At 35.0% G+C, this 24,203-nt stretch overlaps 1 protein-coding gene across 1 annotated transcript in view; it reads left to right on the forward strand.

The window, feature by feature from the left end:
• LOC117204022 overlaps nt 1-24,203 on the forward strand; it is a 108,049-nt gene that overhangs the window by 13,251 nt on the left and 70,595 nt on the right. Inside the window, exon 2 of the mRNA XM_033441012.1 lies at nt 10,088-10,138. Coding sequence (XP_033296903.1) covers nt 10,088-10,138 — 51 coding nt within the window. The remainder of the gene's footprint in view (nt 1-10,087; nt 10,139-24,203) is intronic.

A 24,203-nucleotide genomic window follows, 5' to 3' on the forward strand; every position in this document is an offset into this window, starting at 1 on the left:
GGAGAAGATGCCATAGGGAGGGGGAGCGGCGTGCAGACGGGAAGAGGGGGGAGCAGCCCGGCGCCGCTGCGTGTCATTGCTGGCGCCAGCTAATTGTCGAGGCCAGTCGGCATTAGCCAACGAGCTGACCGAACCGAACCGAACCCGAGCACTGCGAGCGCAACTCGCTGCACCGCACCGGTTTCTGTCTCGGCTTTGCTCGCCGGCTACTGTCGCGTACACGCATTGCCCTTCGATTCTCTCCGAATTTTCTGCCAACGCTATGTATACGGTCATGAAAGAACGTTTCTAAAAATCGAAGGAAGATGGTTGGAGCGAAAAACGAACCGAGGCTACAGGTAGTTTTTTTTCAGGAAGAGTTTCACAGGGAGATTCGGTGGAGATATGGTGGCTGGGTTTTCAGGAGAGGTAACAGGTTTCTTGGCATTCTTTTTTCTTCTTGGATGGAGAAAGTGGAATTTGGGATTGGGGTTAGGCGTTGCTTAGGGCTGCAACATTATACATGTATATGAATTTGTTGCTGCGTATAAGTAGGTTGTTAGATCGTTTTCTTTTCCTTCTTTTTTTTATTACTTTTTGGTAAGAATACAGCTTCGAGAGGCCGAGAGAAGGTCGATACTGTTGCGATCGTTGAATTTTTATATTTCAATGCCTTTTTTATAGCAAAATGGATTTGCAATGCTTTAGGAAGTAGTTTAACTCAAAGTTGAAGCGTGAAATCATGCATACCAATAGGAATTTTTTCGTATTCTATTCACGTATTTCTTAGTATTAGAAAAACACAATTGCGTGGAAGGAATGTAGCAGGATTAGATAGGAATATGTATTTTTAATATGGAGATTTGATTTTTTCTTCGCTTTAACTTCCGACTATTTTTTATTTACTCATAAAATATTTAGTACAGTGGTAGGTGCTCATTGACAATTTATTTCTAACACATTTTGAATGTTAAATATTGCGAAAAAGGGGGAATAGTGATTTCGTGGATTATCGAATGCGTAAAAATGATGGCAAACAGTAAAAAATTTAAAAAATGGAATAACGTCGATTATAAAATATCTACGTATCGACTGATGCAATTAAAATAATATTGATAACATTTTCTAGTCATCAATCCCTATTAAATGATTATTGAAATTCTTATGTATACGTAATACATATATTTACAATAATTTACCTTTAATCTTCGAACAAACAAGATTTTCGACTTCTACTTAATCGAGTAGTAGAACATAATACTACAAACGTACGAGCATGTAGCTATTTATATAATTTTATATTTTCCATGTATGTAATAATACAACTTCAATGTTGCACGTGAATTTACTTCATTTCAAGAATCAATTTTGAAAAATTAATAAGAATATTTTACATACATAGGTGTTAGTAAAATAAACTTTTTCTCATATTACGATCACACAGCTATTTAATTTTATATTTCTTACATACTCGTTATACATATATATCAACGATATAGCTGCAATACTAACAGCTCGATGTTTGATTTACTTAATATCAAGGATCGATTTTGAAAATAATATGGAAGCGTGTTTTAAATACGCGCGGCGAGGCGAAACAGGTTTGCCAAGTAAATTAAATTATTTATTAATGCCACGAGGATCGGTGTTCAGTGTCTGCAAGTTTTTGCGATTCTCGCCGTATTTCGTGAATGTGTTCGGCGGACTTGAATACGATTTTCTTGAATACGTAAACATTATCATCGAGCATTTTATAGCCGTCGAAACACGGCTATAGCGTTCGTCGACATTTATCGAAGGTGAATCGCATTCACGGTGGCGCCTTGTTTTCGCAACGCGCAACGGCACAGACACACTGTTGTTGTCTTTATCTGGTTTTACGTTCGACAACGTTCGAATATTGCGGCGTTGTTAATAATTCACTTGGATAAATCGATTATCATCGGCTAGACGGCATCATTACGCAAATTGTCGCACTTGTATCACTTTTTATTGTCGCGATATTTATTTAGAACGATTTCCTATCTTTCGTTCTCTTGCGTTTTCATTTCTTATGAACGTTTTGTTCGGACGCGATTTGCATATTTCTTTGTTTTCTGGTATTTTCAAACGACCACAAAATACGACTTTCAATACGTTTCGTCGTGGAGACCAAAATATCATACTTTATTTTATTTTTGAGTTTACGACACGAGCTTCTTCGTAGGATTCGTGATTCTGAAAATATAATTTCTTTGATAGATTCTGATAAGTAGACTACGAATTTTTATGCATTTATAGGAAATATAAAAATACAAAAATGTATCATCGTATGGATAATATTAAGTTCTTATCGAAATTCGTTATCGTTAAAATTTTGCTTTCTAAATTTAAGATACGAATTGTGATTTAACGCGTCGAAATCGAAAACTGGGGTTTCGTAAATCACAGTTAGAATGTAATTTTCATTGATTATATCATGTGGTTTTCTATTAGTAGCAGAGAATGTGACTATAATTTTAACACTATGGGTACTATACTAATTCTTCGTACAGACACGGAAACTAATGCAGAGATTTTATTCGAAGGAAGAAAAATAGTGTAATAATCTTAGATAAATTAATAATAATTATACATGATAATAATTTTACATGAACTGAGTCACAACAATTTCACTTAAACATATACTTAACATTGCAAATACAAGAGTTCCTTTTTTATTATCTTCTCTTTAAACATGCTTTCATTATTTAAAATGTTTTAAAAACAGTCGCTGAAGAATAATGTTCGCTGTTATTATAGATAAAAAAAAAAAAAGAGAGAAATACTTATCTTCCTTTAAACGTTGAGTGCTTATGAATAATTTTACTTATTAGTGGAAATAATAATTTCGTTGTTGTTGATTTGCTGATTCGGCAAAATAACCAAACTGGTTCTCCTAATATTAAACCATACATTATCTTTTAAATTTTCTAAATATTTTCAGTTTTATGAAATCATATCTTCGATATTGAATAACATTACATACCTACGATATATTATGTAACCGATAAAAGAAAGTAAGACTAATATCTTATGTTAATAAGTAGCGAGAGATATATAATTAGTGGGAAGAAATAAATTTCATTTTCTTACAATTTTTATAGCTGGTGTTCGAGAAGCTTCAAGCAGAGATTATAAAGTTTCGATTAAATCCCTGTATCAAATGCAACATTGTAAGCAGAATTGTTATTCTAGGTCGTTTCAACCTTGCACTATCCAAGCATAGGTCATTTTAATCCCATTCTACTAGTTAAGTAGTAGTCATATATCACATTACATTGTAACTCTTAAGTATTCATCATGCACGAAACTGCTGATTAACCAATTTAATAATTTCATCTTTTTTAATCCAACGAAACATACAATCTCGTTTGTTAGCAAGTAATTCCACTTCAGTTTTTGCTATTTATTGCTTCTTTCTTTTCACGTCGGATTTCTTTTCGAGAGATTAGTCACATTTAAGTACATTTAAACGTCTGTTATTTTATTATTCTCTATATTATACCATCATATAACGTCGTAAATTTCTAGTAAGCAGATAAACGTTGTTCTTTCAATTATTCAAGTATGTATCTATTGCTCATAGTTAAATTTTCCTTTGTACTGTCAGCCGATTATCAGTGTCTTCTTCATCGTTCTAAGATCATTCACTTACTTCTTTTCATTTTGTTATAGTGTAGATTCTACAAGATATAGTTAGCTAATAAAACTAAGCTAAGTTTAGCGATGTATAGTCAACTTTAACTGTGCACTGCTAATCGAGACTCAACTTTTTCTTTATCATTTGCATTTCCCAAGTCGTCTACTCCATTTCGTCTAATATTCCATTTCGTTCAATCGCACCTCAAATGAGATGTCTTATATACTTAAATCCCCATTTTTTTGTTTTTTTTTTCATCCAACATCTGTTAAATTCTATTTTCTCCATAATCCTACACTAGCTACGGTACATCTACATTAGAGTGTAGAGTTTTTACGTTATTTTCACATTTTCCACCTGTTCGACCGTTCGCGTAGAGCGCGCCAACGAGAGTCGTAAATTCTCGTTACGATACGATGATCGACGCCACGAATCAGCCGATCCCCTAAGATTCCATTAAGATAATAGTAGTGGTTGAATAATTATAACACTGATTTAATAACTTAAATATACTCTTTATTCCAACAACTTTTCCTCGAAGAATATAAAGCGTGGAGTGACTAGTAAGTTGAGATTAATAATAATCTTCTGTTCGAAGGGATTATAGCAAGTAAGTTACGTTCCGTGACGGCGGTATTTATACGGAACTTGTGACGGGTGCTGGTCGTTCCACAAAATGTCCGCAGATGGAAATGTTCGTTGAACATGGGAAAAACCTACTCTTCCCATTTTTCAGCGGATCGAACGTTGACCTTAAGGAATTTCTCGACTTGAAAGATGTTTTGTAGTACTTAGCTGTCATAGCTGTTCGACTAGTTGTATTTGTACAGCTGGTGGCCCTCTTGATCGAGGGATGGAGTTTCGCATATGGCAACTTTTCCTCTATTGCAATCTTTACGAATCTACTTTCCATAATTGTATGCTCTGTGCGCAGAATTTCCACAGTAGATCGACCACGTGTACAGTTAGCTTCGAATTTGTTAATCAAGGGACAACTCTTCCTTCATTGTGTGCAATTTCAAAGTCGCTTATTCCTTTTGACATACCATTCTGTTTCGTCCAATTCCATTCCAAAGGAGATTAGTCGTTTGTATATTAAAATTTCTTTCATCGCAGCCGATAATCCTACGCGATATCCAGCCGATTGTCCATAACTTCACACTATCTACATCTGCATTGCGGTGTAGAATTTTTACAATTTCTATCTTTACATTCTCTACCTACCTGCTCTCGTCGTTACAGTCTACTCCGTTGCGAGTCTACCTCCCATAATTCTACCGTATCCGTGTAGGATTTCCACAGGAAGTCAAGTTAGATCAACCGTCAACGATCGTACATTGTACGTGTATACAAGTCTAGTTAGCTTCGACTTTGTTAATCAAGGGTCAACATATGCTTTATCATCTGAAATTCCAAAGTCAAAGTGTCTGCGTCTTAAAGGGGTGCAAGGTTTCTACTGGAACTATCGAGGAACACGCGAACACTCGGTTCTCTGCATCGTTTGCATCGCAACCTGCGCGAACACGTAGCGGCCGTTGCCGCTTAGGCTTAACGTTTAGCCTACCATTCATACGTTGCGCGACCGTGCAAGGCGAGGCAATGGCAGGCAAGGTCATCGTGTTTTGGCAAAGTGGAGGAGCGCCGGCGCACGGTGCAGAATTTCAAATGGGCCGAGTGAGTCAGAAATTTAATTTTAATTGATACGTCGCCTCGGTCTGGTGCCGCGTGTATGAGAGAAGCATATCGCAGCCTCTTTGTTTTCCAATATTACGTGACATTAGGGAATCAACGAGAAACGAGTTTTCGAAGATACGAGACAAGACAGGCTAGAGAAAAAAAAAAGAACCACGAACTTTCTCGTGAGTATAAATAAATGTTTAAAGGCATTATTTTGAGGATCGTGTCCTTGTTCTTACGTAATTCACGATATTACGTTCTTTACAAAGGTGTATGTTCTTTTGTCGTTTTGCTTTTTATACCGCTTCTCAGTTTCTCTTCTGTTCCTTTCCTTTCCTTTTTTTTTTTTTTGTTTTTGTTTCTTTGTTCCTCATTCAAGAGTTGTAGAATGGATTTATTCTGTTTGTAAATAGGACTTGAACGTTGGTGAGATTCTTCGACGCGTGCGGATGTCTGTCTAATTTTTTACCAATGATTTTAGCGTAATTAAGTTAGCACCGAAGTTGTATTTTATTCTTTACGTTTAGAAAACGGAGTTTGTAAAGCGAGACAAATGAATCTCAATTGACGGGTTAGTTCAGATAATAAGGAAATTAAGAATCGTTAAAGCTAGTTTAAGTTCAAAGAAATATTCTATGAACCTGCGTGACTCGATCGAAGTATAAAGTATAAATAGAATCGCGGCTGTTGATTCTCTGTGATTGTTCGTTTGGAAGCCAGGATCGAGACAATCGTGACAGAAGATTTGTGTGTAGGCGCCGTTGTCAGCCATTATGCGTCTTTTGCGCGAATATTAGTTGTTACTATATACTGAGGAATTTTGGCGTAAAATACGTTTCGCTGTTTTGTTACAACCGCACAGATAGAATTGCATGTTGCTTTATGCTATTAATTTCAAGTTTATGCTCGTAATACGTATTTCGGTAGAACAGAAAACAACAATGTAATTTACTACTTATATACAGGTAATCTAAACACTATTTCACAGTCTGGCGTAAAATGTTTACTTAAGTATCGTATATTATTATATTTATTCTTCTTCTGTTTAGTAAACAAATTTCAATGCGTTCTACTTAATGTACAATATCTGCGCTACATTCTTTGCATCATTTTTTTTTTTTTTTTTTTAATCCATTATCTTCCTCGCATTCGTTTCCTTGTCAAGGACATTCAGATTAACCTCTTCGTATTCGCGGACGAGATATCTCGCGACACGATGTTGTGTACGCGACACTGTAAACCAGATATCTCACGTCCCCGTGTTGTTCGTACGTCGTTTTAGACGAGATATCTCGCGTGTCTGTTTTTTAATACTTATAATTGCATGTCACTTGATATAAAGAAAGAGAAAAAAAGTAATTTTATTTCAAAGGTATAATCTATTCTAAGCGTAGCATTGTTAAACTCTTTGTATTCATTGTACGAGAAATCGTACGAATGAATTTCCACATATTTCTTGTCCGAATATTTGGACGATACATGTTACGTTCAAATACGTATAACATATAGAAGACATTTTATTTTTTTAACATTTTATCATATCAGTATTCTTATCGCATTGTTTCTTGATAGATATACAACTAAATAATGTATAACTAAACTCCTCGAATAGCCAATATTTCTGTTTAACAATAGGTTACACCGTATAATTAAAATATGAATTTTCCAACAACGTTTTCCAGTATATAATTTAGTACAATTTTTTCAAAAAGCTAATATTTCCATTTGGAAATATTTGACGTCGTTCACCCTATAATTATGCGTAATATAAAGTCTTCAAAATTCCAGTATTTTCACATAATAATGTCCTTCAATATACTATGGTAGTGTCTAATTTTCAAACAAATGTACTTTTATCTAACGATAAACTCTAACTACAAACTACCCGAAATATAAATATTTCCATGTTAATAATATCGTCCACTGTGCAATTAAGTGTACAAACAGCACAAAATACCGGTATAGTATGTAATTAAATACAGAGCAATGTATCGACAGAAGACCTCTCTCTGAATAAATGAATATCATTAAATACTACGTCTTGATCGAGGGACAAATCCTTTGGAAGGAAAAGGCTCGTTAACCCAGTTGTCGGTATGTATCGTCGATGCAGCCTTGCTACGCCTAATCGTATTGCAAATTTTACTGACGGACTCGAGTATGTCGCAAGTATTATAATAGATGTACATACGTACTTATAATATTAGGACATTTCCTGCTTTCATATAAAATACGATAATTATCATGGAAACGATCGATCGATCATAATTTTACCTTTATTCGTTTAGAACGTATCAAAAATCTGAAATATTTGAAATCTCATAAAATCTGTATAAATTTGTCGATTTCGACCAGAAACACGTATTCTAATTTATTTAATTTAATTAAGATCTTAACCAGCGTGTCTCTGCGTAATCTGCTTTCATCTACCTTCAATTATTCTTCTTAAAAATTATATCAAACATAGATTTGTTGTATCTATTAAAAATTATAACCAGTACGTCTTTTGTGTATTACGTGCATTCCGTGTACCTTTTCACGTACCTTTAAATTTCTCGTAAACGCAATTTCTCGAAATCCGCAGTCTACTCGCGCAGAATATTCAAAAATTGCAAAGTAAAACTTATTATTATTTTTATATATATTATTATTCAATTTGATTTGAATTTACAAGCACATACATACATACATATGTACATATTATGAACGTAGCTTGATTCGAATCCTTGCGAAGCGAACGTTGCGCATTGTATTTGATTTAGTTTTGCAAGTAAATATCCGAACTTGATCCCATCGCTAGGAGATTCGGTGGCGTTCCTTGAGAATTCCCTGTCGGCAGACGCGACGTCGCGTCGCGTCGCGGCATCTCGATCGGCTAGGCGCCGCTCGCGTCCGCTCGGTTACCTTGACGTTCGCAATTTTACTCGCGGGAGCCCACCGTTTGTCCTCTACGCTTTCAGGCCGATACGTAAAAGGACGAAAAGCGGCGTACCGGTTTCGCTGTTGGCCGCGCCAATAATAGAATCGTCCGCTTTTGGAGCGTGGCTTCTAACGGGCGCCAGGCCTGTTTCGTTTCGTTCGTTCGTTCGTTCGTTCGGCGAGCCGAGCCGCGCCGTACCGCGCTGCCCCGCGCGGATTCCCATTAATTCCGCTTAATCGAAACGCGGAGCCTTGAGTCGGTTTCTAATTTCTCGCACTCGCGACCAACCGTCGCGTCGCGGCAATCCGTTCTGGATTAAAGTGGAATCGGGACGCGAGCGTAACGAGATTCCCACGAAAATAGATTGATCGCGGTCTGGCGCCTTTAATGAATGTTCTTCGTTTCCTTTTAACGTGCCTTGCTGTATTCCAACGACGCGCAGGATGCTTACGGAATAAATGTAATTGGTAGACCGTGGATGTTTATGCAAATTTATATTTTTATGAATATCGTTAAAGAAACGGAACCTAATTAAAGATTTCTCTTCTTTTCTGTTTTTCCTTCTTACAGCTCTTCCAACGTATGAATTTTCTGCTAATACGAACATATGAATCTTCTGACTAATCTAGCTGCGTTATGGCAATGTAGCAATACGCTGTAATTGATATCTGTTATCAGTAATACGACCAGTATAATAACGTAAATATCGTATACGTATGTATCTATGATCAAGCTCAATAGCAGATTAGCCTAATATATGTACATGATATTGTATAAGAGTATGTAACGCAACTGTATTATGGTGTTATGATATGGTGGTGATTTTAAATAAGTAAAATAGGAAAGGGAGATTCGTTTCACCTAAATGCCGTAGCGAGTACTTTCTTTCGAATATTTTATATATTTTTATCTAATTTCGCATAAATGCATTAACATTGGCCGTCTAATAATTGGCAGTAACAATTCTTTTATTATCGAAGTTAAAAGTGTTTTGGATCGATTGGTAATATCTAGTTGTAATTGTAATATGTATGAGAAGATTGTAAATTACTTTTTGCTATAATTTGGATTACTTTATTTTAGCTTAAAATAAGGCAAAATTGTAATCTATAGTAGATATCGATCTAAATTAGATATGAGCAGTTAATGAATAAAAATAAATTTTTTATTGCGATGAGAAGTAGATTCAGAACGTTGTAAATTATTTTCTCTCGCTGTGTTGATATAGAATAAATTAAAATTTAAATTACTTACGGGTAACTAACGACTGAAAATAAATTAATGTACCTTTAGGAACTAGTTGATAAATTATTCGCCATATAATTACGATAATGCTTATTTGAATAATTATATTTTGCTCATTGATTCCTAATTAGTAGCTTCGTGTATGGTATTTAATATTCTAAAAAAATCTGTAATAAATATACATATAAGCTGATAGTGAGTTCTGCTTAAATTAAAGATTAAGTTCCACTTCATAAAGTATTTTATTTCTTATAATTTCGTATCGGTTTATCGGCTATAACAAAGTACAATACAAGCTATAGATTATTTATTCGCTCAATTTGTATTCATAAGGAAATTCTCATAAAAAAAGGTGAGAGAAAAATCAAAGAAATAACAATATTAATAAATAGTTAACGCGTCTAAGATAAAAAAAGAAGGGGCGAACTTAAGGACTTCGATATGTAATTATATATGCGATAGAAGGACCAGAAACCTCGTGATATGTATAATTTAAATACTAGCACATCTAAAGTCAAAAGATCAAATGAAAAATCCAGTTTTTGAATTTCTTGAAAAAACACTCGCCATACGTATTAATTCGTTATTCTCCTTCCTCGTTTCAGAGTCGCCGCCACCCCCGTACTGCCTTTTCGCCGACAGACTGAGACCCGAAGGTGAGTGTCTTCTTCTTTCATATTTTAATCGCGGACACGCGTGTGCGTTTGCGGATACATTCCATGTATGTCCGTATACTTGCTGGAACAGATATAGCGATGTCATAAATTATAGCATTTAATCGGCAACATCGATTGATGTAACCGCACCCAGAATCTGACGCATTTTATAGACGCACCTTGAATCTCAGCCTGCTAAAATCATTCATAAATCGATATACAGTGAAAACTTGACTATTAGAGTAACAATTATAACATTTAATAATAACGATTAATAATGCAAGATAATCCAAAGATCCTTTGAGAAACATTGAAAAGCAAGGATAAACATTGAAAGAAATCGTAATATTTCTATTGAAAAGCCTAATTTGTTCCTGTTTGCTCGTTTAAAATTGTTATAATATATAGGAAATGTTTCAAACCGAACGATCGGTATTTCCATTTTCCATGATGTTCGAATATTAATGCAAGTCACTGTGTGTCTGAAATTATTGTGTCGACTCTTGGAACAAGTAAATTACAACGTCTGATTGATTTTATAACCTCGCTATATCTCTTCCACCGACAGTACGTGAACACATGGAATGTGTAGCCCCACGCAATCGTTCGAGCGATAACTCATGTTTATTACCCGTGAACGTTTAGCATGCGAGTCGTGGAGATCGTCCTTTAACGCGTGTCACATCTCACGACCTAGCTCAAAGCAAAAGTTCTACGACTACGACGAACGTATCAGAGAAACGTGTTTCATGGTGTCTGAATTAATGTTTCAAATACCATCGTGTAAAATTTTAGCATATATATGTATGTATGTATGTATGTATATCAGCATTTGACATTTTTGATTGACTGTTATTAAATGCAGGTAGAAATTAGTTGGTAAAGAAAATTGATTTTCAGCATATTTTAACGATTTATTTCATACGAGCGTATAATACGAAGATCGTGGAGATTTATTAAGATTTGAGTCACCTATGTGCGATATTTTTATTCGCCTTGGAATGTAATAGTATGCATTGAAAATGCAGATAGGCGTAATTGAACAAGTGTATCGCTCGAAGCAAAGTGCATTTGAAAGCCAGTGTGAACGAGTATTGTAAGCAAATGTAAATTACCGGAGTTAAATGGCAGCTTATGGAAAATTCGATTATTCAGTTGAGAACTAAAGTTTTTATTCGATCAGTATCTTCGTTCGATTTATCAGAGTTTAATAGAACGTATAAATATTAACAGGAACAAAATGGATAAGTTCTGTATTTCTGAATACAATGATGCTTGCATCGTTGCAAGTGCATCCTATATTAATAACCAGTTATTTGCTATTAATTAGCTTTCAACTTTTCAATTTTAACTTTAAAGCTACTTTATTTTAGCATTTGTCTATTTACTTTTATCGTACGTTTCCACATAGTTTTTTAAAAGTATGAAATTAGAATAAATGTTGCAATCAGTTGACCAAGAGTAATATATCTATGGACGATTAGTAGTAATAATAATTAGTAGTTCGATAACGTTTGTTTTTAGAATATCTCGTTATTATCAGCCTTTTACTAAATTGTCCGCAATTATAGATTCCATATTTATCGTAACGTTAAAATCGAACAAAAGTTTGTAATAATATATTTGTACGTTCGTTAACAAATTGGAAATTTCATTTAACCAATATACCTACAAATATCGTAATATATTAATTTTTTATCGTAAAATCGTTTCTAATTTCGAACAATATTTATATTAACATATATGTTCTTTCGTAAATTGTTACTACACTATGAACCATCACAGATTCTCGAGACGCAAGCGCAAGCGTAACGAACATCTGCAGTTTCTCATTTTCATTCACGACCAATCCGTGTTGCATACGCGAAAAAGATCATCTTATAACTCGAACGGACGTGTTGTAAATCGATCTTATTGATTGCGACGAACCATATGGCTATAGGTTTCAGAGTATCGCCATTTCCGTGGTCGACGTAGACTTGCTAGCGAACACCAATCTAATACTTGATGAAACCGATCGGTCTTATCGCGCTTGTATCGAGAAAATGACAAGAATCTACTTTAATTTACGCGTGAAAATCTCGTACAGGTTACGAGAGAAACTTCGTTTTCTCTGTTAAAACATCCACGTTTTTTCTCTAAGAAACTCAATGTGCAAAAGTAAGTATAGATGTATGTTTCGTAAGTTTGTCGGAAAATCGAGATAGTTTAACATATGTAGAAATTGAATTGATAATTCGATCATTTATGAGTGAACAGATTTCTTTACGAGTAAAACTACGTTCTTCGAATTTGTACAATTTAAATTATATTCTTCGAATTTTCTGTCTCCGAACGAAACATTTTTAACCGATTAAATTTACAATTATATTGCCAAACTGTTACGAGTTCTACGTTACTAATTAACCGTTAAAGATAGAATTAAAATAGTTTTACAATTCTGAGATTCTTTTCGCCTAATAGTCGAAATCTGTCTTGATTCGTCCTACAGGATAATTCGCCTGTACAGTTAATATTCACAATGCCAAAATTAACGAGTTCTTAGATATAAGTATTACTCTTTTAACGTGCCAGCTCTTATATTCTTCTTATTAAATAATATTACTCTTATTAAGTAAAATAATTAAGTAAAATAACACGCAAAAAAGATGGTTCGCTTCTATAATTATCTGTTACAAGTAATCTAAAAATTGGAAACTTTTCAACGTGTGTAGCTGTTCTGGCAAATCGACCCTTCGATCCTCTCGAAATTAGTCTATCGTTTTCGAACAAATTTTTAATGCCAGACCCTAAAATTACGTTCCATGCTATTTTTACTGGCATTTTTACAATGCTCGGTTTTGCGGCTGGTTTTGACTACCTCTGCTCCCTCTTTCTTCCTTTTCTCTTTTCGTGGCTGATCCTAAACTGGTTTTCTGGATCGATACGAGCACGCAGATCTCTCAGCCATCGATAGATAGATTCTTCTCGCTGGAGAGAGACGCGTTCGTTCGATCCTTCACAGATTATGGTTGCGTAATAAGGTTGGTTATAGCGAAATCGTCTTCGGGAGATCGATGTCTCGCTGTCGTCGCGACTTTCAATTAAGTTGAATATCGAACTAGAAATTATTTCCGGTGACGAGTCACATCGAGTTAATCGGCATCGAGAATCATCGAGATATTAAAAGTTACTTCGCACGTTCTGGTAGTTGATGTAATTTCTTCCTTTTTTTCTTACAATTATCAAGAAGTAGAAGAATAGTAACTGAACAATAAAATAATTAGTAGTTATTTCGCAAGTAATTACATTGATCCGAGAATAATTCGTCATTCTGTGATTTCCACTGAATTATCCGGGTATTTCCAGTTTTTCTTAAATACATAAAAATCCTTTGAACGTAAGATAACGCTCGTAGATGTATAAAATATCTAAACAATTTCTCAGCTGAACAACTGAATTTATATCTGTAAATAAATAATAGCATTTAATTAGTAGATCAAAGAGTAAGCTGTATATAGTCTATTTATATATCGTTTTTAGTCCTGTAATTTCCATCGAATTAATAACACACCTTTCGTCGTTGTCGCAGAATGTATAGAAATATTTGCAATTGAAAAATTGCATTTTAGAATCTCGTTCGATTTTTTGAAGAAATGTGTGGAGATGGAGAATCTAGAAATTCATGAGTCAAGTAGCAAAGAATACTACTATTTCATAGATGATAATACCTTTTTATTATTATTATTATTATTATTATTATTATTATTATTATTATTATTATTACTTGTCAATACCATTAGATTACATTAAAAAGAAACATCAAATTTTCAAATTAACAATCGAATTCTCCAAACGGAATATGTCCAAGTGCAAAGTTTAAAGATTTCCTTAAAGAGTTCTTACCTCGGAATCGATATCCGAGCATAATCGTCTAAAACTGCAATTTTCAATGAAAATCACATCGTTTCCAGCAAGACTTCGATCCATGCGAGATAGACTTCTAACAAAACAACACGTAAGCTTTTATTTCTATGCAAGACGATCCGTTGCCAAGGACTCGAATGAAATTATACTATTGTTTTGGAAAATTCTATTCACCGTGCTCGTCTAATTTTCTCCTGGACATTTAGCGCGCCATACCTCGACAGATTGCGATTTAATTAATACACACACTGTACGACCATTGAGATCTCGCGTACCATGACGTATAATGCAAGATGGTACCGTTTATATGCCAAGCCTGCTATGACGAAATAATAGCGCCTCTGGCTACAAGAACTGTACATCCGCTGACGTTAAGCCTTATTCAGATTAGTCAAGTTACTCGAATTCAATGTGACTCGTGTAAGCTCGAGTAACCCGATTTCTAATGGTAAATATAAAGAAAGTAGATATGTAGCTATGTACAGCGATGGGCGAAAGAAAGTTCATAAAATAAGAAATATACAGAGACACGATAATTTTACCATTTTTATAATGTTCGATTTAATAACAAGATATTTATAACAAGATGTTGTTAGTAATTGACTTTAATAAGAACAGTGAACAAATATAATATATATGGTAGTATGGTATATAGTATATAGTATATGGTGTATAGCATAGTATATATGGTAGTATGGTAGAGAATAAACGATTGGTTGACAATATGGTGAGAAATGTTTAGTATTAAAGTAAAGAAAATTTATAGCGTTCTAAAGTTTCTTCGACTCGATATTGTATACATAATCGTCAATGCAAGTGCACTAGTTGGCGAGTTATATGCCACTTGAGGTGAATATCTCTTGTCGACAGTGTGGCCTGTATTTATATAAAGCGATCCTGTCAGGGCTCCAATGTTCTTGAAGGTATAATTAAGCCTGTGAGCTACGTTCAGAACGCGATCTCTCTTGTTTCTATAGGCTTATCGTTGGATGAGAAACGGAATTATAGCGTTAAAAGAGTGGAAACAGAAAAACGCGAGGAACTGACAGAGAATTAGAGTTCGTATGGAATAAAGTGGTTCAGCAGAAAAACGAAAAGGATGTAGAAAATTATTAATAACGGAGATATAGAAATTCTTGTTAAATTTCAACCGTAAAATAACTGGGAGGCTACTTCGTTAAATTAGGCTGTTATAATTTCATTTAATTGAGAAAATTAATCACAAACAGAAATATAAATAATTTTCAGGTTTGTTTCAATGTATAATACAATCGTAACAGTCGCGTCTCACGATGTTAACGAAATTTCAAAATCTTTCGTATAATACGCGTAATGTACGCGTGCAAGATTTTTATTCCGAGTATTCAAATACTCTCGTGGATTCAAATAAATAAAGAGCGCGATAGAAAGGGAGATTTAGAAATACAGAATATGATAACGTCGAATGACAGTTTTTAATCAGTAGATCGCAAAACACGAAAAGCGTGTGGAGCTTATCATGTCTCGCGTCCACGGTCTTCATAACGTAAAGTATAGATCAGTTAACTAGTTATAAAACTACGGGGGCCGAATCGCGCGAGCTTGATGAAATTTGTAAAAGCGCTTACATCATACAAACGTTAAAAAGATAGGATCTGGAAGAAAGAGAAAGTTGAAGAAAGAACTAGTACAAGTGTCCTACAGAAATTAATTGCTATTCCGCGATACGTAAAATAATTATCGCAAGGCGACTGAATATCGCAGTAAAGCTTCCTAATATAGAACGCTTAATTAAAAAACAGAGAAACGAGCAGAGATTAATCGAAGAAGATATATCCATTCGCATAATCATGTGGATAGTAAGTACGATTGAGACGCAATTGAATCGAGAAGCGTTTAAAGATCACGTGAATCGTTAGACCGAATTCGTTCTATCGTTTGACGTAATTTTTACGATAAATCGGCCGTTCGTTTCGATCGAGCTATTTCGCGGCGATAAAAGTATCGGTCGACAGCGCGGAATCGTTGGTCGAGGAAAAAACACGAGGTCTCTCACGATAGCGGTATTAGCATGATAAAATCAGATTGCTGGTGGTATTCGTCATCCGCGTAAATGCGGGTGGTATAAGTGAGAGGATGAAAAAAAAAGGAATTGGAAAAAGGAGAAGAAAAAGAAGGGGTAAGCGTGGAACGCTCGGCGCTTTGAAAATTGAAAAATCCCCTCGAAAGTCAACGAGTTTACGTTATTTTTGCGATTCGAAAGTCTCGAAATTCTCCGAATAAATAATAACTTGTATAAATAACTCGGGCGAAAGTACGAAACTGACGATACTAATTTATTTTTATTTAATCTTCGTACAGCGTTGTCGAGTAGATGACTGTATAATTCAGCTGATTTAATCTTATTTCGTGTATTACTTTCTCGACGATAGAGAAATTTCCGTAAATCGTATCGTTACAATTAAAAGTTGACTAATAACGATGCGATTGAGCTTGTGTCTCTGGCCTTTACGCTTACCTTTTAATCGTTATATTCGTTAATTCGTTGTATTTACATTAAGGAAAAATAAATCGTGTTTTCTCAACGAAATTTGTTGAGATTTTAGTTTCTCACAAGATAGATATACTTTCGAGAGGGGCAAAAAAAAAAAAGAGAAAAGAAGAAAGGAGCATTCCAGCTTTCGAGAGATTTCGCGAATCTAGAAATAAATATGTAGAGAAAAGAAGAAGAATTTGATTACGTTCGTTGGAAGAAAGAAATTGATTATGAGAGTTTGTCTGTCACGAGGCAGCAGATGTAGTCGGTGTGTAGCAGATTTATGCTCGGAGAAGGAAACTGGGCCAGCACGATGGAGCAGAGCAGATAAAAGACCGCTCATCGCCACTTGTTGCATTCACCCGGGAAATAGGAGAAATTTCTTCATTCATGAAACTCGAACCAACATTCCGTAATGCGGTGGACTACGAACCGGAGGCAATTAAAACAGTGGAACGGTTGAGAAGCTTCGAGAACAGGAATCGTGTACATAACGCGATTTCTATAGGCAGATCCTTTAAATTCTTTCGATTAACATCAGTCGTACAGTAGAATAGAATTTTGCAGTTATTAGAGTCGCGGTAAAGTTAGCGTCTTTTTGTACGAAGTCGATCTTTTCTTCATCGTATCATCGATTATTACGATTTTTAGGATTTTTCTGGAAATACATGGATACATTTCGTATGAAAATTATTTCTTAATATATTGCAGATAATGAATAGTCAACGAATAGTGAACATGTTAAACCATCGCTATAACGATAATTATTACTAGACTGTGAATATTTGTGCAAATTCACATCTTTTTGCATGCAATTTAAGCTTTCCGCTTACTAAATATTATAACAGATACAAATTCTGGATATTTCATGTATCTTTTCATATTACATTTGTATTCTGTACATTCTCGCATCGGTAAATTTCCTATAAATAATTAGAAATTCCGCACAGTCTAATTACCACGTATTATTACGGCAATATAAACGATTTAACGTCAAAAATAATATAGAACTATAGAATTGTTTCTGTCTCTAATAACCAAGCGGTTTATGCGATTTAAATATAGAAAAAAGAGAGAATAATAAAAGAATATCAGGGAATTTACAGACAACTTAAAAAGAAGACCGTCTAATTAGTTTTTTCATCAAACAACCGTATAAGAAGGCGATACAACTTGACGATGTTTAAGAGTTATCACTTTCATTTTTTACTCCAGAGAATTATCAGGATATGTTTATGGGCGGGTCTCAAAGAATCACCTCATTAACTTTTTTCTCAAGATAATTATCAAAAGGAGGCACGAATCGATGATTTTTAAAAGTCATCTCGATCAGTTTCCATTAAAAAGAAAAAAAGAAAGAAAAAGCGTGTCTCGATATTCGGTCTCGAACGAGTAATATCGAGGGACTTAATCGGTAATTTTTTTTCTCGAAAAAAAGAGAAAAAAAAGAAAAAAGATGGAAAGACGACGACGAAGAAGAAGAAGAAGAAAGGGAAGCGAGAAGCGTGTGTATAAAGAATTTCTGTGGCGATACGATTTATTTCCGCACGTGCTCTGTGCACGCTGTCAGCGACAGAGTTCCACCAGTTGGTTGCGCAAAATTCAACGAATACGACGAAGGACATGGCACAACGCTCCGTGCAGTCCCTTTCAAACGCACGAGGACAAATCTCGTTCGTATTGCGTTACGCCGGCTGCGTTTTTAAGCTTCCCGCTCTCGATTCAAAGCCCGTCCTGAATCACCGTATTGTTTCTGCTGGCATCATGATAGCGCTGATGATATTCTATCAAACACTCTTCGATTCTTCAATCAAATAATGACGATGCTCAGTTATCCTCGCCGTAGTAATTACTTACACGTATTATATTATGGTTAGACCATTCTACTGTGTCGTCGATCGTTGTGTTTGTTATATCGTTATCTTCGGAAGTTTCCACGAAAGTAGATTTCTTGGAACGTGGTAGCTGTGATTTAATTTTTGAATCTTCGTGCTTATTAGTTGTTCGATACTCGATTCGTAGATTCTTCTCTTTTTCTTTCTTTTTTTGAGGCGATGCAAATCTATATTTGGTAAGTACATTTATTGATATTATCGATGTGGTCGATCGCACATAGTCATATTTATGTTTTCGTAGAATTTCCCGAATTTTCTCAAGCACAATTCGATCGTAGTCATTGTATAAAATATGTTTGTATGTACGAGCTTAACGTCGTATCAACTACTCGCGGTTATCAACGATATCTCCGGTATTTTAGACTTTGTTTTTCAGATTTGTTCGTTTGAAACATTCTATCGCCTCTTCGCCTTATGTTGTATATCACTTTGTATCTAGCAATTGCTGCGTGTCTGTGAACATCCTCGAAACTCGATTTACTATACCGATGATCGCACGATCCGTAAATGCGTTTAAATCGTACGCTCGGTCACGTGTCAGCGACCGAAATTTGCGTAACCTTGAGAGAAGAGAAGACCGTGAAAGCAGAAGACGCGGTTAAGGGCAAGTTATACGGAGCAGGGCGCCTTATAGCGCCAGTCGAAGGGAGGGACCTGAATGCCGGTAACACGAAGCTCTTTGGTATGGCGGGCGCCTGTCGCCTGCCTTTTATAATACTACTCTGTTCGTTTCGTCGTCCTTGATACGCTTCTCTTCTCCTCTCTTTCTTTCTCTCTCTCTCTTTCTATCATCTTACCGTTCCTACATCTTCCACTCCTTGTTTCCTCTCTCTTTGTTCGTCTCGTATCATCCACACAGTCGTACGAAAGCGTTTGCACACTTGTAGACACCTTTTATGAACGTATTGCGTGCGTTAGACGAAACATTTGGAAATTTCATTAGCACTGTTTGTCTCACTCGACTATCATGATTATATCGATGAAACTTGAAACGTATCTGAAAATGTATATAGAAGTTACAAGATATTTACCACAGAAATATTTGCAGAGATCGCGAAAATATTTAAACAGTCAACTATCCGTTATATTAAAAAAGATATTCGATAGCGCGATATTATAGGTTCACCGCGTGCGTTTAAAATATATGCCCAGTCATACTGTACATCGATATTTCACTACACGCACGTTTCCAATAAATATCTAGTCAATTCAATATACGTCTTTACATTGGTTTCTACATTCACCGATATAATCGTGTCAATGGCATTACAGCGCTAATGAAATTTCAGAATGTTCCGCGTAACATATACTTTCCACGTATCGTCGCATTCGAGGTACAACGTAGATTTCAAAAATGAAAGGACCAGAGAACGTAGTACGATGTGAAATGGGAAACTCGCCGAAGCCTGGAAACGAAGAACCGTGTAAAAATGAATCGAATAAATAGAACGCGTACAGTATGAAAATAAAAAGTTCCCCACGGTAAATGTTCAAATACTTTCGTGAGCCAGCGTATAAAGAATCTAGCTCACTCTTTCCTCTCCTCTCCTCTCCTCTCCTCTTCTCTTCTCTTCTCTTCGCGAATACACTTCTCTTCATCTCCTCTTTCTTTTTCCCTCTTGCCATAGTACTCGAGTACTCCAACCTTCCTATCTTCTTCTATATTCTATCTTCTTCTCGTTTCATCTTATGGATCGAAGCCATCGGCTGCTGCCCACTCGGCGCAAAAGAACGAGCTGAAAAGCACGCACTCTTCGTTGGGCTCGATCGTTCTCTCCCTGTTTCTCGCGATGCGACGTTCCTCGACGAGGCTCTCGGTCGTTCCTCGAGACGGGCTTCCTTTCTCTCCCTCTGTCTTTCGGCCTCTAGGTCGCCGCTGCTCGGCTCCAACCCGTATCTTCGACGAGAGGCGGGAGTGGCTCTCTCGCATTCCGTTGCTTCCTCCAGCGGCCCGATCCAGCCACGACCCTACCGAAACCGCTCCATCGGTTTCCGGATTAACGGAAATCGATACGTTTCGATTCTAACGATCGATCCTCTGTATCATCGATTTGACGATCTTCTTAGATTAGTTAGATTAGACTCTCGATGCGTAGACTGCGGATTTTTACGTATTTAGGATGAAATTTGAAAGCGCAAAACTGCACGCAATGCGCGTAGTATGAGAAAGTGTTAGGTTGTCTCAGAACTTTCTTTCTATTGGAATGAAATGGGTTGCGAATTATGTTTAGGACGTTTTGTTCTGTTGGAACAAAATGGGCCATACGTAATTCGATAAAATAACACGAACAATGTCGTGCTTCTATTATTTTCTTAACTTTTGGGATAACCTAATGTACAAAACATCCAAAGTGTAGTGCTTTCTACAGCAGTAGAAATTTGAAGTTTCACAAAATAGACAGAATATGGAGAAATATATAAAATATCTAAAGTATACTATTTTGTATAATACTTGGTATTCGGAATTGTACAAAATCACACAGAATGAAGAAATACATAAAGTGTCCAAAGTATAGTGATTTGTGTAATAGTAGGTATTTGAAATTATACAAAATGGACAGAATATGGAAAAGTATATAAAATATCTAAAGTATACTACTTTCCATAATATTTGGTATTCGGAATTGTACAAAATCGCACAGAATGAAGAAATACATAAAGTGTCCAAAGTATAGTGATTTGTGTAATAGTAGGTATTTGAAGTTGTACAAAATGGACAGAATATGGAGAAATATATAAAATATCTAAAGTATACTATTTTCTATAATACTTGGTATTTGGAATTGTACAAAATCACACAGTATGAAGAAATATATAAAGTGTCCAAAGTATAGTGATTTGTGTAATAGTAGGTATTTGAAATTATACAAAATGGACAGAATATGGAAAAGTATATAAAATATCTAAAGTATACTACTTTCCATAATATTTGGTATTCGGAATTGTACAAAATCACACAGAATGAAGAAATATATAAAGTGTCCAAAGTATAGTGATTTGTGTAATAGTAGGTATTTGAAGTTGTACAAAATGGACAGAATATGGAAAAGTATATAAAATATCTAAAGTATACTACTTTCCATAATACTTGGTATTTGGAATTGTACAAAATCACACAGTATGAAGAAATATATAAAATATCCAGAGTATAGTTGTACTACTTTGTAGATAATGCTAATGCTTGGTGGGTAAAACAACTTCCCACTCGAGTTCTACTTTTCTAATTACATTCTCGAAAATATGAACTTGAATAAGAGTTCGCGGTTTATTGATGTATCTAGATGACTCTATATGTTAATAGGAATATGGTTCTGTATATTAGTATCTTTGGATGAATTTATACAATAGGGCAGTTTCTGATATTTAATACAAATCAAATGTTTTTCGTTTCTTTTATTTTGAGTTTATCGTATTCGTAAAGCTGTTATATGCGTCGTATAACGTAAGATTTTAATTGCTGTAAAATTAACCAGTCAACATTCTACTATTTATGATTGGTAGTGTAATGTTGAAGGAAAGGAAGTTCAATGTTGAAGATCGTGTACAGTAGAATTGTAATTGACTAAATTAACAAGATCAGATTTTTACAGGCAGAATCGAAGCAATGAAATTTAAATAGAGATTTGTTTCATTCTCTAATTAGTATAAGGAGTAGTTTAGTTTCAACATTCTGTATCTTGCGTATTTAAATTTCTCGTAAGTGCATAAACCTTTGCAGTCTATTTATAGCTCGGAAATTATGTGCATACCAAATAAAAGTATTAATAGCTATTGTATTAAACATTTTTTTATCTGTTGTGTATTCTGGGATATTTACATATAGTAGTGGTTACATCTACAGTGCCATGCAGGGAAATGCTTATAGTATATTCAATTAATCGTATAATAAATATTTTTCTAAAGCTTTTTTTGTAAAGCGCTCTAATAATTTCGAATAATACTTACAGAAAATAATGTAATAATATTTACAGTAATATCTGCTACATTAATTTGAATTTGCTGCAATGACGTACAATCACCATCGATATTACCATATATAACTATAGATAGAAAGTCGAAACAGGAAGAAAAAGCATGAAAATGATAATAGTTTAATAATTGTTCGTACATTCGTACGTTCTTTCGCAACCTGAAAAGTATTATTGTCTGGAACAGAAATTAATTCATAGAAATAAAGTTAAACGATTGCAAACGATGATACTCATTAGGAATAGAATTATACGCTCTTTAATGCTTGTTAGCTTCTGTAAACTCATTGCTGAGTCGTATTGACTGAATTGCTACTTGTAGTATTAAGGTCGGCTCGTTTCTCAATCTCACATGGGAGAAGCTTGTGTCCGATACGGGTTTTATAGGTGGGTTTTCTTCTACATACATATATGTATAGGATGAGGAATTACAGAATCGTTATATTGTTATATAGGTAATTGTGTGGTATGGGAATGGCGATTTGAAGTAACAGCGGAATAATGTATTTACTATGTAGCGATGGATAAGAATGGAAAAGAAAGAAACGCAAAACGCGTGTATTTAAGAGGATAAATATCTCAATTGCGATTAGTTTTGTTCATTCGTTTACGTTGATACGATGATTTTATTTGATCACGTTCCCCGGCTTTTTTATATTCCTATCCATATTTATATCTATATTTTTGGATTAACGGAGCAGATTTACTTTGAACTTTGTTGGTATTGGATTTCTATTTTAGAATTTCTATAAAATTGTTAACCGCGATAATAACAAACGAGCTACAAACAGGTAGATTATCGTTCAAAGGGTGCATTTTTAACGACTTTTGTTATAGCTGTATGAATTGAATGTACGCTGATTTATGAGGTTTTTTTTTTTTGTACGTATAAATGAAATGCGAAAACACGGTGAAACTAAAGGCTCGAATGTTTGTAATTCGAATTACATGTCTTAACGCCATTACACAAAATTCCATGTTACAGAATAAAATACGCTAGCCATGTTTTGATTCTAAATTTATCTACACTACGGTAAATATTTTCTTACCAGCCTCTTACAAAGATCTCGATCAACACGGATCAAAGAACAAATTTAAACGAAATTTCATCCTTGGCAGCCCGAAACTTTCTTTCCACGTTCGTTACGTAACACTTATCGTATCGTTGGAAAATCGAAATTTCGCTTAATTTGCATTAATATACCGTCGTAGATCTATTTCTCGGAAAAATCAATTTTCAATCCTCGATTATTCGCTCTGTTATTAATTTGTATCATAAACAAAGTTCCAGTACCAATAAAGATACACTATCGTTCTCACACATAAATCTTAGATCTTGTCTCCTTGGAAACCTAGTTCACCTATCATTATGACCCACTTGCAAATAAAAGATTGCCTCAATAGAAAAAAGTAGAAACGCGTGGTAGGAAAATTGAAAAGTTCAAACAAAGCACAAATAGCAAACACAAAGTTCTATATAACGTAACACGGGCTCTCGTTTCCCTAGAAATTGCTTCACTTGTCGTCATAGCTGACTCGCAAATAAAAAAATCATTCCAGTAGGAAAATTGAAACGTCTTGTAAGAAGAATAAGAAGCTCGTTGAACGCACGAACGAAAAGTACAAAGTTCTACGCATATATAGTGCAACATAGTATTAGTAAAGATATACTATCATTCTCACACACGAGTCTTGGATCTCGTCTCTTCGATTCACTTATTTTCTGCAACTATTTCACTTATCGTCAGACTGCGGATATTTATGCAAATAAATATCTTCGT

This window comes from Bombus bifarius, unplaced genomic scaffold (genome assembly GCF_011952205.1).
Source record: "Bombus bifarius isolate JDL3187 unplaced genomic scaffold, Bbif_JDL3187 scf7180000007977, whole genome shotgun sequence".
In the NCBI taxonomy this organism is placed as follows: domain Eukaryota; kingdom Metazoa; phylum Arthropoda; class Insecta; order Hymenoptera; family Apidae; genus Bombus; species Bombus bifarius.